Raw genomic sequence first — 13,782 nt, 5'->3', positions numbered from 1 at the left:
CAGAGAGAGGCAGATTCAGGCAGAGAGGCCTGGGGACAGCAGGGGACAGGTGCAGGCGTAGCAGCCAGGCTCTTCCAGGCAGACCTCAGGCAGACAGCCTAGTCACGAGAGGACCCTAGATCTTGGGGGCCCCCAGAGGGAGGCAGGGAGGGCATTTGTGGCTGGGTGGGGAATGTGGACTGTGAACTCACACTGTCTGCAAACTGGGCGGGCACTGTAGTCCTGGACCCCACCCCAAGCATGGGGTGGGGCTTATCCAAGCCCTGAGAAGTCCCACTATCTGTCTGTCCGTCTGTCTTCTATGGGAGTCCGTCTGTTCACTCCCTTCCAGGCATGTGACAGGCATGCCTGTCCAGGACAACACACGTGTCCACTACAGGATGTCAGGCAGGGTGGACTTGGGGTCTGGGCCCACCTCGACTGGGCTGCTTGAAGCCCAGGTGGACAAGAGGCCTCTGTCTGGGCCCCTCGCCCGCCTGCCCACCCCCCACAGGGAACACAGAATTCCCGGAAAGGCCAGGAGCTGGCTGGGGCTTCAAAGCTGGCCTAGATGCCCTCACCCCACCCGCAGTTGGAGGAGGACAAGGGATGGGGCGTTTACTTCCCCACAGCGGGAGAGAGACTCCTGTACACTCAGGGATCGTAGCGACACAACAGGCCCAATCACAGTCTCATCGAGGGGCTCAGATACGGGGGCCAACTCACCATCACTCACAGAGGTGCGCAAAGACTCGCAGCCACACACAGAGAATAAAGACTGACAGACATGAACACACACAGACTCACCACTGCACGTGAAGAGCACAGGCTCATGGGACAGTCCCACACGCGGCCACACAGAGTGACGATACATAATCTTACAGCTAACAACACCCACAGGCTCAGAGCTGCTCACAGAGAGCACAGCTAAAACAGGGATAGGCTCATGCAGGTTTCCAGACACTGTAGATTCCTGATCATCATCACCCGTGGACCCACAGCCATGCCAAAGACAACCAACAGGCAAATCACACACACAGACTCACAGCCGCACACAGACTCACAGCCGCACACAGACCATTACACACAGCTGATGACATCGCTCATGGGTCCTGGGTCTTTCCCCCACACACAATCCAGGTTCAGATGGCCCCAGAGGCAAACTTCCAGGTTCAAACTCTAGAATGATTTCTCTGTGTATGTGAACTTGCATGTGCACTTGTGACCACATGTAACCGCATACAGCTCCAGTCACACAGAGAGGCACTCACAGGCTGACGTGATTGTACAAACAGAAAAGCCACAGTCTACATTGTGGGGGAGCCAAAAAATAATAAAAAAGAAAAGCCACAATCTCTCTCTCTCTCTTTCTGTCTCTCTCTCGAGTGCAAGCACAGACACACACACACACAACTGCATTCCAGCAAATGGCTGCACACAGCCGTGTACACACACAGCTAGTCACAAATCAAGTCAGAAAAGAAACATACAGGGAAGGCATATACCAGCACACAAACACGAAGTACAGGAATGCAGAGTACGCTTACTATCGTCGCAAAGAAGAAATCCAGAAACCACACCGAAAGCTGCACAAGGAAGAAACAGGAGCAGATAGTACTCATACCATGGCACCAGAAGAAACGCCCCGAGGGTACACATACCTGCAGCCACTTGCTAAGGAGAGACACAAATACAGCAGCAGACACACAAAGAAAGACACATGCACACAGATACACACATAGGAGGGACAAGTACTCTGACACACTCGTCACCCACAACCATTACAAAGGAGACAAACACCCAAGCAACACACACACACAACCCCAAAGAGATGACCCGCTCAGGCAGACAGTACCAACCAGGCAAGTTACATAGGAAGACACAGGTGCAGCTCACATACGCGTGGTTGTAGCTGAGAACAGGCAGGTGAGATACATTCAGCGTATTCACACACACACACACACACGCACACACACACACAAACACCCTGCCCAGCCTTCTCCTGCCTCTGTCCCCTTTCCTATCTACTCTGATTTCTCTCCCCCTCATACCCCTCCCCCACCCAGAGTCATTACACATCTGTGCTACCAGCTGGCCAGGGAAAGAGACACCTGTCACCAGAGGCCTTGGCCCACGTGGCTAAAGGTGGGGGGCGGGTCACAGGTATCCATATTTCAAGTCTGAAGTGTCCCATCCAAAGAACTAGCATACCTTATCCTGGATTTTAAAAAAACAATAGATGGGCTGGGTGCAGTGGCTCACGCTTGTAATCCCAACACTTTTGGGAGGCTGAGGTGGGCAGATCACCTGAGGTCAGGAGTTTGAGACCAGCCTGGCCAAGATGGTGAAACCCCATCTCTACCAAAAATACAAAAATTAGCTGGGCGTGCTGGTGGGCACCTGTAATCCCAGCTACTCGAGAGGCTGAAGCAGGAGATTCCTTGAACCCAGGAGGCAGAGGTTGCGGTGAGCCGAGATCGTGCCATTGCACTCCAGCCTGGGCAACAAGAGCAAAACTCCGTCTCAACAAAATAAATAAATAAATAAATAGACAACCCCTCTCCCCTCTGCATCCATTCACCACCTCCCTGGCACAGCCTCCTGCTCTCCTTCCCTCCCAGGCCCTGCCCCCACCGGCCTTCCAGCATGGCCCAACACAGGGCTACCAGGCACACAGTAGGTGCTCAATAAAGTCCACTTATCTAATATCGTATTATTACCATTACTCTTATTTCTGCCAGAGGAACTCTTCTAGGGGAGAGATGAACCTCTATGCAGCTCTAAGAACCCCACAGCTCCACTAAGTTTCTGGGCACTGCAGATAGTGGGCGCTCAACATAAGCCGGTACAGCAGCGGGAAAACAAAGGGAAAAGTGTGATCTGGCTGCATGGGGCAACCTGTTGTAGAAGGAACAGATGTTTTTAAGTGGGACGGAGGCCTTGAGGCCACGCCAGGGATAAGAACACTTTGTTAGCTCATCAAAGTAGGACTCCTTCTCAGGGTCATTTAAGGTTTTTGTTGGTTCAGTAAAGCAGACCCTTGTCTAACATTTGGGAGTCCTGTGAAATCGTTAAAAGTCACTTTGGGGGTTCTCATCAGTTCTAAGGAGACCTTTGATTAAAGTCACTGCGCAGTAGCATCTAGGGGAGGGAGGGACACAGTGAAGCAGTTAACAGCAAAAGCTTTCTCAGCCCTGCCACTTATTAGCTGCGTGGCTAAACAAGCAAGTTCCTAAACCTCACTGCCTCTCAGCTTCCTCAAGGGCAGAATAACGCCTAACTCACTGGGCTATTGACACGATTGAATTAATTACCACAGGCAAAGCACTTAAGACAGTGTTTGACACATAGTAACTGCTCAATACATATTTGTGGAAGGAATTAATGATTTCTTCTCAGTGAAAGCCAAGTCCCACTTGCTGGGCTGCATATGGGATTCCAATCTGTCCTTTCATGCAGGCTCCCCACGGAGTAACTCTTTCCAGTTGCTTCCTTTCCTCAAAGCAGCCCCTGGGCAGCAAAGTCCTAGTCCCCTGCCCCTGGGCCACCCCCCTCTTTCTCTCCCACTGCTAAGATGCCCCCTCCGGGAAAGAGCCGGCCTGGCAGCTCCCTCTTCCTTGACCTCTCCAGGAGGCCAAGGGGAGGACACCTTTACACTCAGTGGGGTGCCGGGTGGGAGCTGCAGGCCGACACCCTACTTCGGGAAGATCCTGGAGAGTTCAGAGGCTGGCTCCTGTCCCCCAAACCCCCGGCCCTGCTGGAGGAAGCAAGTTCCTTTGCTAAAAGTTAAACATCCTCTTCGTGAGCGGCAAGAAAACAGGACGTGGGAAGCGTCCCACAGGGTGAGCATAGGCCCCCAATGCCTGGCACCCCCTCCTCTCTTGTGGAGCGGAGGCCTGGTGGCTCGAACCCTTCCTTTCTCACACTTGCTCGCCTCTGCAGGGGAGTCCTGTTCCCACAGTCCCCACAATGCCCTTGAGTTCTGCTGACAAAGGTCTGGCTTTTTCCCTGATTCTCAGCATCTCTACACCTCCACCCAGGGCTCCATGAAAATGCAGGACGCACCACTGGGGTAAAAATGAAGGAACGAAGCAACAAAAGGACGAATTCAACCAACATTTATTGAACATCAACCGTGCACCACCCCTGTTCCAAGCACTGGGAGGCAGCAGTGAACATGACACAACAGGAATCCCTGCCTGGTGAAGTTCGTGTGCTAAGGAATCAATCATTCCATTCTTTATTTTTTTTTTTTCTTGAAACAGGGTCTCACTCTGTTGCCCAGGCTGGAGTGCAGTGGCATGATCAGCTCATTGAAACCTCAAATTCCTGTGCTCAAGCAATCCTCCTGCCTTAGCCTCTCAAATAACTGGGACTATAGACGAATACCACCATGCCCAGCTAATTTTTAAATTATTTCTTGTAGAGATGAGGTCTCACTATGTTGGCCAGGCTGGTCATGAACGCCTGGCCTCAAGCAATCCTACTGCCTTGGCCTCCCAAAGTGCTAGTAGCAAGATGTCAGCTCACTGCCACCTCTGCCTCCCAGGTTCAAGCGATCCTCCCACCTTGGCTTCCTGAGTAGCGGGGACTAGAAGTGCGAACCACCATGCCCCGCTAATTTTTGTATTTTTAGTAGAGACAGGGTTTCACTATGTTGGCCAGGCTGGTCTCCAACTCCTAACCTCAACTGATCCATCCGCCTCTCGCTTCCCAAAGTTCTGGGATTACAAGCGTAAGCCACCTTACCCGGCCCTTTTATTTTTTAAAGAGACATGTGTTCTCGCCAAGTTGCCCAGGCTGGATTCGAACCCCTGGGCTCCAGAGATCCTCCCGATTCAGCCTCTGGAGTAGCTGGGACTAAAGGTGTATGCCACAGTCCCTGGCTAATACTCATATGCATGTTGTCAGGATTAAAATGAATGAACAAAGGGAAGGACATGCTGGAGCCAACTTGTACAAGTTGGGAGGAGCTATTCAATTTTCAGGAATTTTGCAAACTGCTTGTTAAACAGCTGGTTTAACAACTGGCTTTGTTTGTTGAGACAGGGTCTCACTCTGTCACCCACACTGGAGTGCAGTGGCACAATCAAGGCTCACTGCAGCCTTGACCTTCCAGGCTTATGCAATCCTCCCATCTCAGCCTCCCAAGTAGCGGGAACTACTCATGCACACCACCATGCCCGGCTATTTTTATTTTTTGTAGAGATGCGGATCTTATCATATTGCCCAGGCTGGTCTTGAACTCCTGGACTCAAGAGATCCTTCTGCCTCAGCCTCCTAAGGTTAAACAGCTATGGTTAAAAACGAAATTATGTGGCCAGGTGCAGTGGCTCAGGCCTGTAATCCCAGCACTTTGGGAGGCTGAGGCAGGTGGATCACCTGAGGTCAGGAGTTCGAGACCACCCTGGCCAACATGGTGAAACCCTCGTCTCTACTAAAAATACAAAAATTAGCCAGACTTAGTGACTGGTGCAGGAGAATCATTTGAACCCGGGAGGCAGAGGTTGCAGTGAGCTGAGATGGCACCATTGCACTTCAGCCTGGGGGACAAGAGCGAGACTTCATCTCAAAAAAAAAAAAAAAAGAAATGATATAAACTTACTCAAAATTCGTCACTTCCTAATTATTTTACCCCATTCCACTATTCTCTATGTTCTTGAGGTTCTTTAGCTCCATTTTATCTGTATGGTAAAAATAACACATGATAGTGCACTACTGCATATCTTTTGAACTCCTGTTCAGTGACCACAGGTTGGTACCTTGAAATCTAACAAGAAGATTGTACCTAAGCCACGGAAATTGACAAACGCTAGAAACCAGCCTCCCTTCCCCCCGCCACCACCCCTGCTCCAGCCAGTGGTTAAGCATTTACCAGCACACCACTGAGGGCATTTAGAGCCTAGTACATGGTAAACGCTATGATAAACGTTTTCATTATATTTCCGTTTGTCCACTGGGTCAGGATGTATAGTCTTTTTTTGTGTCTGGGTTGTAATTTAAAATGTTTGAAGATGACAGAATTACAAAAGGTCAGAGAGTGGCTAAGCTACACCTATTTAACCTCCAAGTAATGCTGTGAAGTCTGTACTATTGATTATCCCCATTTTCCAGACAGGGAAACTGAAGTTCTGAAGCGGTAAAACTCAGGCAGCGCCATCCACTAGCTGTAGTGTGATCTGAAATTGCAGCAGAGCAGCCTCAGGGCGCTAGTCACTTCAAGAACGCATTTTCCTTACTGTCACGTTTATGCCCCCAGCAGTAATTTAGCTTCCCGGCACGCGAAAAATGAATGGGCGCCATCGTGCGCGTGGCATCTTGGGAAATGTAGTTTACAGGCTCAATGACAAACAAGGTCCAAGAAGGGAGGGGCGGGGAAGCAAATCGATCTTGGCCTCGGAATAAAAAGAACAAAGAATCGCTGACAGCTTGCGCGTCGCGGCGCTGCAGCCACGCAGAGCGTGGATTTAGCCGCTTTGGGCGGGCCCGTTGCATGCCGGGAAATGCAGTTCTCGAGCCCCGGTTACGTCGACACAAGACGACGGGACTCACGTTGTACGTTGAGATCAGGTCCCGCACGCCGGAGTCTGGGCGGTCTACGATGCCGAGTTTGCCACGCTGCCACAGCCCATAGGCTTGCCCGCCGGACATTCGGGTGGACTAGGAACACAAACTGAAGCCCTACGACTTGCCCGTTTGCGCTCTCGCGGAGGCACAGGCTGCTCGAGGACCACCCTGATCCAAAAACTAAGGTGGGCCCTGGGGTGCGGAGGGCAGGGATGCGGGCGGAGGCTGCTGAGGCACGCCTGCACTGTCCCACCGGTGGGGGAAGGAGAGAGGTCCGGCGGCTGGCACCTGGTGGGTTCCAGACCCAAGGTTTGTCTGCAGAAAGGGACCAGTAGGCGGGATGGGTTCAAGGTGGGGACGTGGGATGCAGCGGTCAGAGCTGCCTGGAGGGGGACCTGGTGGTCCCAATGGAGTTGTGGTCTTTGAGGTATTGATGAGGAGGGACGGGGAGTGTGGTCAGAAGGCTGTTTAATGGGAGGTTGAATGGAGCGCAAGTGTCGGGTGTTACTGAGGAATCAATGGGGGCGAATAAGAGTATTTTAGTCGAACTGTTCATTGATTGATTAATGAGAGGGTGGCAGAGTAAGCAACTAGAATACAACGAGTGGTAGATGGGAAAGTGATCCCCGATGGATTGATGGAGGTATGATATTCAACGGGTTAATGGAAAGTGATGGGGCGTAGTAATGGCAAGGATGATGGTGAGGCTGTCGGGGGAATCAGCCGATGGAGGTCATGATCAAGGGGCCGTGGTGAAAGAAGAGATAATGAGAGGCTGATGGTGTTGTAGTCAGAGTCAGTAGTTGGGCTATGGTGGCATGACCATCGAGGAATTAATGGGGACAGAATGAGCAAAGAGAGGTAGTAAACTAGGGTTTTGAGGGGATTTAACTTTTGTGGGTACATAGTAGGTGAATAAACTGTTGGAGTGTGATCATCCAGTGATGGATCCATGGAGAGTGGGGTAGACAGTGAGGGGAAAATGGGGAACTGATGAGTGATTATCAGGGAGTAATGTGTTTGTTGATGAAAGGGTTACAGGGCAGGGGACTAGTGCTGTGATCTATGAAGGGTCTATTGGAGAAAACTAAGTTAATGGGGCCTGATAAATCAGTAATTGAGTGCTCAATGGGGAGCTAATAGCCATGATTCTCCAGGCATTAATAGAGGTTCATAAGGATGTAGTCATAATGGGACTATTTAAGGGATTAATGGGGAATGGGGTAGAATGAGAGAGATATAGGGAGTGGGAGGTACAATGAGGTTGTATTAGGATAATGGTGCAAAGCAAGGGATTAATGGGGGGCTAATAGGACTATATGAATCTAGGTACAATGGGTACAACTGGGGAGACAGGCAGTGAGATGTTAATGGGCATGACATGGGTAGAGAAGGGTTGACATTGACAGTTACAGGGTTTAATGTGTGGAGTGTGGGTGACAGTGATGGGAGGTGGACAGGTTCACAAGTGGGCCATCTATGGGATGAATGCTGGGTTTATGGGATCTTTTGTGGGAACTGTGGGGTAAGTGATGGGGGCAGAGGGTCTGTGTGATAAGCAGTGGAGCCTGAGAGTTCAGTGATAGGGTCCTTCGGGCCCTATAAGGTCAGTGGGGTCAGTGCTAGGGCTTCGGTCAGCCCATCTTCTGTGTGAGCTGTCATGTGGCTCAGATGAGCCCAGTTCAGTTTGTGTGGTTCTCTCCGCCCTACAGAGGTAGGTGGTCACCCAGTCATCTGGTTACTGACACTGGGAGGCATCAGCTGACTGTCCGCAGGTCCTTGGGCAACTGGTGTGTGAGATGGGACGGACGTCAAAGGACAAGCGGGATGTCTACTACCGCCTGGCCAAGGAGAATGGCTGGCGTGCCCGCAGCGCCTTCAAACTGCTACAACTGGACAAGGAATTCCATCTCTTTCAAGGTCCCTGACTGGCGGGCAGGTCACTGGGTGGTGAGGTGGGCACAGGAGATAGACAAGTCGGCTGGGTCTGCAGAGCTCCCTATGGTAGGTGGGCTGGCTCAGAGGGTCTCTGGGGCAGGGAGACAGGCAGGAAGATAGGCAGAATACTGGAGAGGAGTTGGGCACCTGGGTAGTGGAGAGATGTGGGTGCTCCCCAGGGGAGAGGGGTAAACTTTGCAAGGGTCTCCAGGTTGGAGAAGTAGGTGCAGCTGACCAGGATGCTTTCACTATGTGTGCCCAGGCGTGACACGGGCAGTTGACCTGTGCGCAGCCCCGGGCAGCTGGAGCCAGGTGCTGAGCCAGAAGATTGGGTAAGTGTGAGGGTTCCAGATGGGAGACCGAGGAGGGCTGGCTGGGTGGGAGGGGCCGGGGAGTAAAACTAGGCTGACCTGGGCCGTGTTGTCCACAGGAGCCAAGGGTCCGGCCACGTGGTGGCTGTGGACCTGCAGGCTATGGCTCCACTACCAGGTGTAGTACAGATCCAGGGCGACATCACTCAGGTAAGAGCATGGCTGAGGGTGCTGGGGTATATCCTGGGTGAAGGCCCTTACCTGAGGTCTATGTAGAGTCGAAGAGAAACAGAGAAAGAAAGAGAATGAGAGAGTAACCATGGAGAAACAGCCAGCAGGTCATCACTGCAGAGACACAGCAGAAAATGATGGTGCTGGGTCCCCAGAGATGGAGCCCAGTCTTAAATAGGCAAAGCCTAGGAATTTGGCTAACCCAGGGTCTGTGGGCCAGGATCATGGGCAGGTGGGATCTGAGGGCAGCAGTGGAAGGCCATGGGGCCACTCATCCTCCCTCTCTCCATAGCTGTCCACTGCCAAGGAGATCATCCAGCACTTTAAGGGCTGCCCTGCGGACCTAGTGGTGTGTGACGGGGCTCCTGATGGTAAATAGCAACAGAAAGTGGGAGGCCAGGCGGGGTCCCTGTGTGTGTCCTTCTCTGGATCTCCCACCCTGGTTGACTTCACCTCTTCAATTACTCCCTGCCTCTCCCTTCTGCTGTCAGCTTTCTCCCACATCTCGCAACTTCTCCCTCCCTTTGCTCCTGCTCTCTCTCTGCCTCTCTCTTCCTCCCACTCACACCCCACCCTTTGAGTTTCATGTCTGTTGCCTACCTTTCCCTGCTCTCTTCTCTCTGCAACTGTCCAGTTCCATTGCACTGTTCATTCATTTTCAGCCAGCCATCCATTTAACATACATTTACTGAGTACCTGTTGTGTCGGGAAGACATTCATGAATAAAATTCCATTAATCTTTAACCGCATGGAGCTGATGTTCTAGTGGGAGCAAATGGGAAAGTAAATAAATGACTGAGCTTTGTACCATTAAAAGGGGATAGGGCCAGGTATGGTGGCTTACGCCCGTAATCCCAGTGCTTCGGGAGGATGAGGTGAGAAGAACACTTCAGGCTTGGAGTTTGAGACCAGCCTGGGCAACCTAGCAAGACTCTGGCTTCAAAAATCAGCTGGGCATAGTGGTGCATGCCCATAGTCCCAGCTACTCGGGAGGCTGAGGCAGGAGGATCACTTGAGCCCAAGAAGTCAAGGTTACAGTATGCTATGATTACACCACTACAACTCCAGCCTGGGCAACAGAGACCCTGTCTCTGAAAAAAGGGGGTGGGAGATAGGTACCGTAGGGAAATCATTGAGCAGGAGGAAGGCGAGAGTACCTGTTAGAATTTTAAATGAAGTGGATGGGGAAGGCCTCACTGACTTAACACCAGAGACTAAAGAAGGTGGAGAAGTAAGCTATGGATATGTCTGGAGGAAGAGCAATCCAGGCAAAATTCCAGCCCGTGCAAAGGCCCTGAGGCAGGAGGGTGTTTGCTGTGTATGAGTAAAGGCAAGGAGATCACTGTGGTTGGAACAGAGTGAGGGAGAGAGTGGTAAGAGGTGACATCAGAGAGGTGACAGGGGACAGGTCCTCTTGGGCCTCATGGGCCATGGTGAGGATGTTGGCATTTTCACCGAGATGACAGCTTGGAGAAAACCATGAGAGGGTTGTGAGCAGAAGAGGACTATGCCAGGCTTGGGTTGCTGTGAGCTGTGTGAGGGCCAAGGGCAGAAGCAGGGGCTCCAGGGTGGAGTAGTCCAGGCAAGTGAGAATGGTGGGGGCAGTGGTGGAGAGGAGAAGAAGGTCAAGTCAGATCTTTTGAAAGTAGATGTGTTGATGGCTTGAATGTGGGTGTGAGGAGAGGATGCGGGGAGGAGCATCAGAGATGACTAAGGTTTTGGACCTCAATGACTAGAAGGCTCAGATGAGATGGGGGTGGTGGTGGTGGGAGGCGCAGGTTTGGAGAGGAAGGTCAGGAATTTGGTTGCGGACGTGTTAGAGATGTGGAATATGATTTGTGAATCGAGTTCAGAGGAGCAGTCTGGGCTAGAGGTGGAAATGCTAATGCTTGTACATGAGGTTGTTTTAGAATTCAAATGAGTTATAAGGTTAGGAGCTCAGAATATGTATCCAGTTGGCAGATAGTAATTGGCATCCAGAACCTTAGCAGTAAGAGAGCTTGGAAAATGTTTTTAGTTTCTGATCTGTGTGGTACAAGAAGCTGCACAGAGCCGGATGGGCCCCCCTAACGCTGTTCCTCTTGCCACAGTAACCGGCCTCCATGATGTTGACGAGTATATGCAGGCCCAACTCCTCCTAGCTGTGAGTAACCCTGGCCACCCCTGACCCACTGGCCCTCTCCTGGCTGTCACCACCTCGGCCTCAGTTGTCTGTCCTGCCCACAGGCTCTGAACATCGCTACACATGTCCTGAAGCCAGGGGGCTGCTTTGTGGCCAAGGTAAGTCTCAAGGAACCTGGTGGAGTAGAGAGAGGTTGCTGAGGGCCACCCTCACCCGGTATCTTTGCCTTCCCACCCTGCAGATATTCCGAGGCCGGGATGTGACGCTCCTCTACAGCCAGCTGCGGGTCTTCTTCTCCAGCGTGCTGTGTGCGAAGCCCAGGAGCAGCCGGAACTCCAGCATCGGTCAGTAGGGTGGAGGGGCCAGGCAGGCAGAGGGGCATCTCTGGGATGCTGCCTGCACGAGAAGGAAGCGGAAGTCACACCTCACTCTGTATTCCCCCGGCAGAGGCCTTCGCTGTCTGTCAGGGCTATGACCCTCCCGAAGGCTTCATGCCGGACCTGAGCAAACCCCTGCTGGACCACTCTTACGGTGAGAGCTGGAGCACGGGCCACCCCCGGGGGACTCTGCCCCACCTTATGCAATCTAGGTCCCACGAGGGCCCACAGCCTCACCCGCTGGTGGAGGCTCTATTCCCCCCATGGGAATTTTTTTCCCAAGGAGATCCTCAGCCACATTTTCTGGTAGAAATTCTACCCTTTATGGGTGTTTTGTCCCGGGGGGAGCTGCAGCCCAGGCAGTCCTGTAGTGGTGACTCTTGGGCCTGGTGAAAGTTCCATCCCAGCAGGATCCTGAGCCCTGCCCCAGTGGAGTCTCCACCTGCCTAAGGACACTGTCTCCTAGGACGATCTCAGTCATGCCCCCAGGTGGAAGCCTCCTCCATGTGAAACTTTGGTCCCTTCAGCCTCTAGTGGGAAGAGATAGAGAGCCTGCCCCTGGGATGACATTTGAGTGAGGGAGATATCATCCAGGCACATATAATCCAATGTCAGGTGGACATAAGTGCAGTGAAAAAGAGCAGAGCACCGATGTTTTAGAAGGGGTAATTACGGAGGGCATCCCCGAGGAGGTGATCCGAACCAAATGAAGGATTTATGGTGGGGTGGGAAGAGAGTAGCTGGTGGATCGGCAGGGAAGGCTTGGCACCCATGCCGCTGCCTATGTCATGACTGGCCCCAGGCGTCCTGACCTTGTCCTCAGTTGTCTTCCCCTGTTCATAAGACTCAGATTTCAACCAGCTGGATGGTCCCACCCGCATCATTGTGCCTTTTGTGACCTGTGGGGACCTGAGCTCCTATGACTCGGACCGCAGTTACCCACTGGATGTGAGTGTCCAACCAACAGTAGGTGGGTGGGAGGAAGGGCTGTCCTAGGTTCCTAGGTCCTGACTGTCTCCCTACCCCTCTATCCCTGCAGCTAGAGGACGGCTCAGAGTACAAGTATACTCCACCTACACAGCCCCCCATCTCACCACCATACCAGGAGGCCTGCACGTTGAAGAAGAAGGGGCAGCTGGCCAAGGAGATCCGCCCCCAGGACTGCCCCATCAGCAGAGTGGACACATTTCCCCAGCCCCTAGCTGCCCCTCAGTGCCACACCCTGCTGGCCCCTGAGGTCTGGAAATGTGACTCTGAGCCTGCATTGACCCCTTCCCCGTTTGCCTCTTTCTGACCCAAACCTCATGGTTTCTGGGGCCAAAATTCTCTTTCCTGCCTCGCAATAGCTATAAAAAATCGGTAAAACCAAGTATAATGAAGGGAAAAATTTCACCAAACATGTGAGTCACTTTTCTTTTTCTTGGGTAGTTGGAAGACAATGAAATGAGTTGTTCACCTTAACCCATTACGGTAAGTTTGCCTTGTCATCTAAGGGTTTGAGTAAGGGCCACTTTTATGAAAAACCTCAGTAAAATTTCACCTTTGAAATTTTTATGTCAACTGATAAGATTTTAATCAATAAGCCCTTTTCTAAATATCTGTTGTTATATACTAGGAACTGCTTTAAGCATTTTACATTTGAGGCATTCAGTAAACATTTATTGAGCACATACTGTGTGCCAGGCGTTGTTCTAGGTTTGGAGATAGAGCAGGGAGCAAAACAAACGTCTTGGCTCTCACAGAGCTTCCAGTTTGGGAAAGAGGCAACAATCAATGAAATAGTCCGTGAGTGCAAGAGTTTACATAACACACACACACTATATAGCTTGCATTTCTCTATTTACATACCTTGCAATATATGTAACATGTAAGAGCAATATGGGATGTAAAAAAATAGAAAAAAGTAAATCAGGGTGAAGAGAATCAGGAATTCTAGGCATGGCAGTTTTCATCTTTTGGTGTGTTTTTTTTTTTGTTTGTTTGTTTGTTTTTTGAGACAAGGTCTCACTCTGTCGCCCAGGAGTTCAGTGGTGCCATCTTCTGGGTTCAAACAATCTCCCTACCTCAGCTTCCCAAGTAGCTGGGACTACAGGCATGCACCACCATGCCCAGCAAATTTTTGTATTTTGAGGGGAGATGGAGTCTCACCATGTTGCCCAGGCTCATCTTGATCTACTGGGCTCAAGCAGTCTGCCCTCCTCAGCCTCCCAAAGTACCAGGATTATAGGTATGAGCTGTTGCGCCCAGTCAGTTTGCA

The 13,782-nt window shown here is 51.6% G+C and overlaps 1 protein-coding gene across 3 annotated transcripts; it reads left to right on the top strand.

Annotated features, from left to right (window-relative positions):
• The first annotated feature begins 6,534 nt into the window (after positions 1–6,534).
• On the top strand, positions 6,535–13,195 carry FTSJ1 (FtsJ RNA 2'-O-methyltransferase 1). 3 transcript variants are annotated; one of them, XM_012471686.2, is made up of 11 exons: positions 6,535–6,731; positions 8,322–8,466; positions 8,747–8,816; positions 8,915–9,005; positions 9,319–9,397; positions 11,117–11,169; positions 11,253–11,306; positions 11,390–11,492; positions 11,596–11,679; positions 12,370–12,473; positions 12,565–13,195. In XM_012471686.2, exons 2-11 carry the CDS (start codon positions 8,346–8,348, stop codon positions 12,817–12,819), a joined length of 1,014 nt encoding a protein of 337 aa, XP_012327109.1. In that variant the 5' UTR covers positions 6,535–6,731; positions 8,322–8,345; the 3' UTR covers positions 12,820–13,195. The 3 variants fall into 3 exon arrangements, with proteins under 3 accessions (XP_012327109.1, XP_012327110.1, XP_012327107.1); XM_012471687.2 differs by having other exon boundaries at positions 8,259–8,466; positions 12,376–12,473; XM_012471684.2 differs by having other exon boundaries at positions 8,259–8,466.
• Positions 13,196–13,782: the final 587 nt, after the last annotated feature.

The sequence above is a fragment of the Aotus nancymaae genome, unplaced genomic scaffold, assembly GCF_030222135.1.
Source record: "Aotus nancymaae isolate 86718 unplaced genomic scaffold, 86718_ANA_hifiasm-v0.15.2.pri h1tg000058l, whole genome shotgun sequence".
Taxonomy (NCBI): domain Eukaryota; kingdom Metazoa; phylum Chordata; class Mammalia; order Primates; family Aotidae; genus Aotus; species Aotus nancymaae.
Note: the sequence above shows the minus strand (reverse complement) of the source record. Positions and strands in the feature narration are given on the sequence as shown.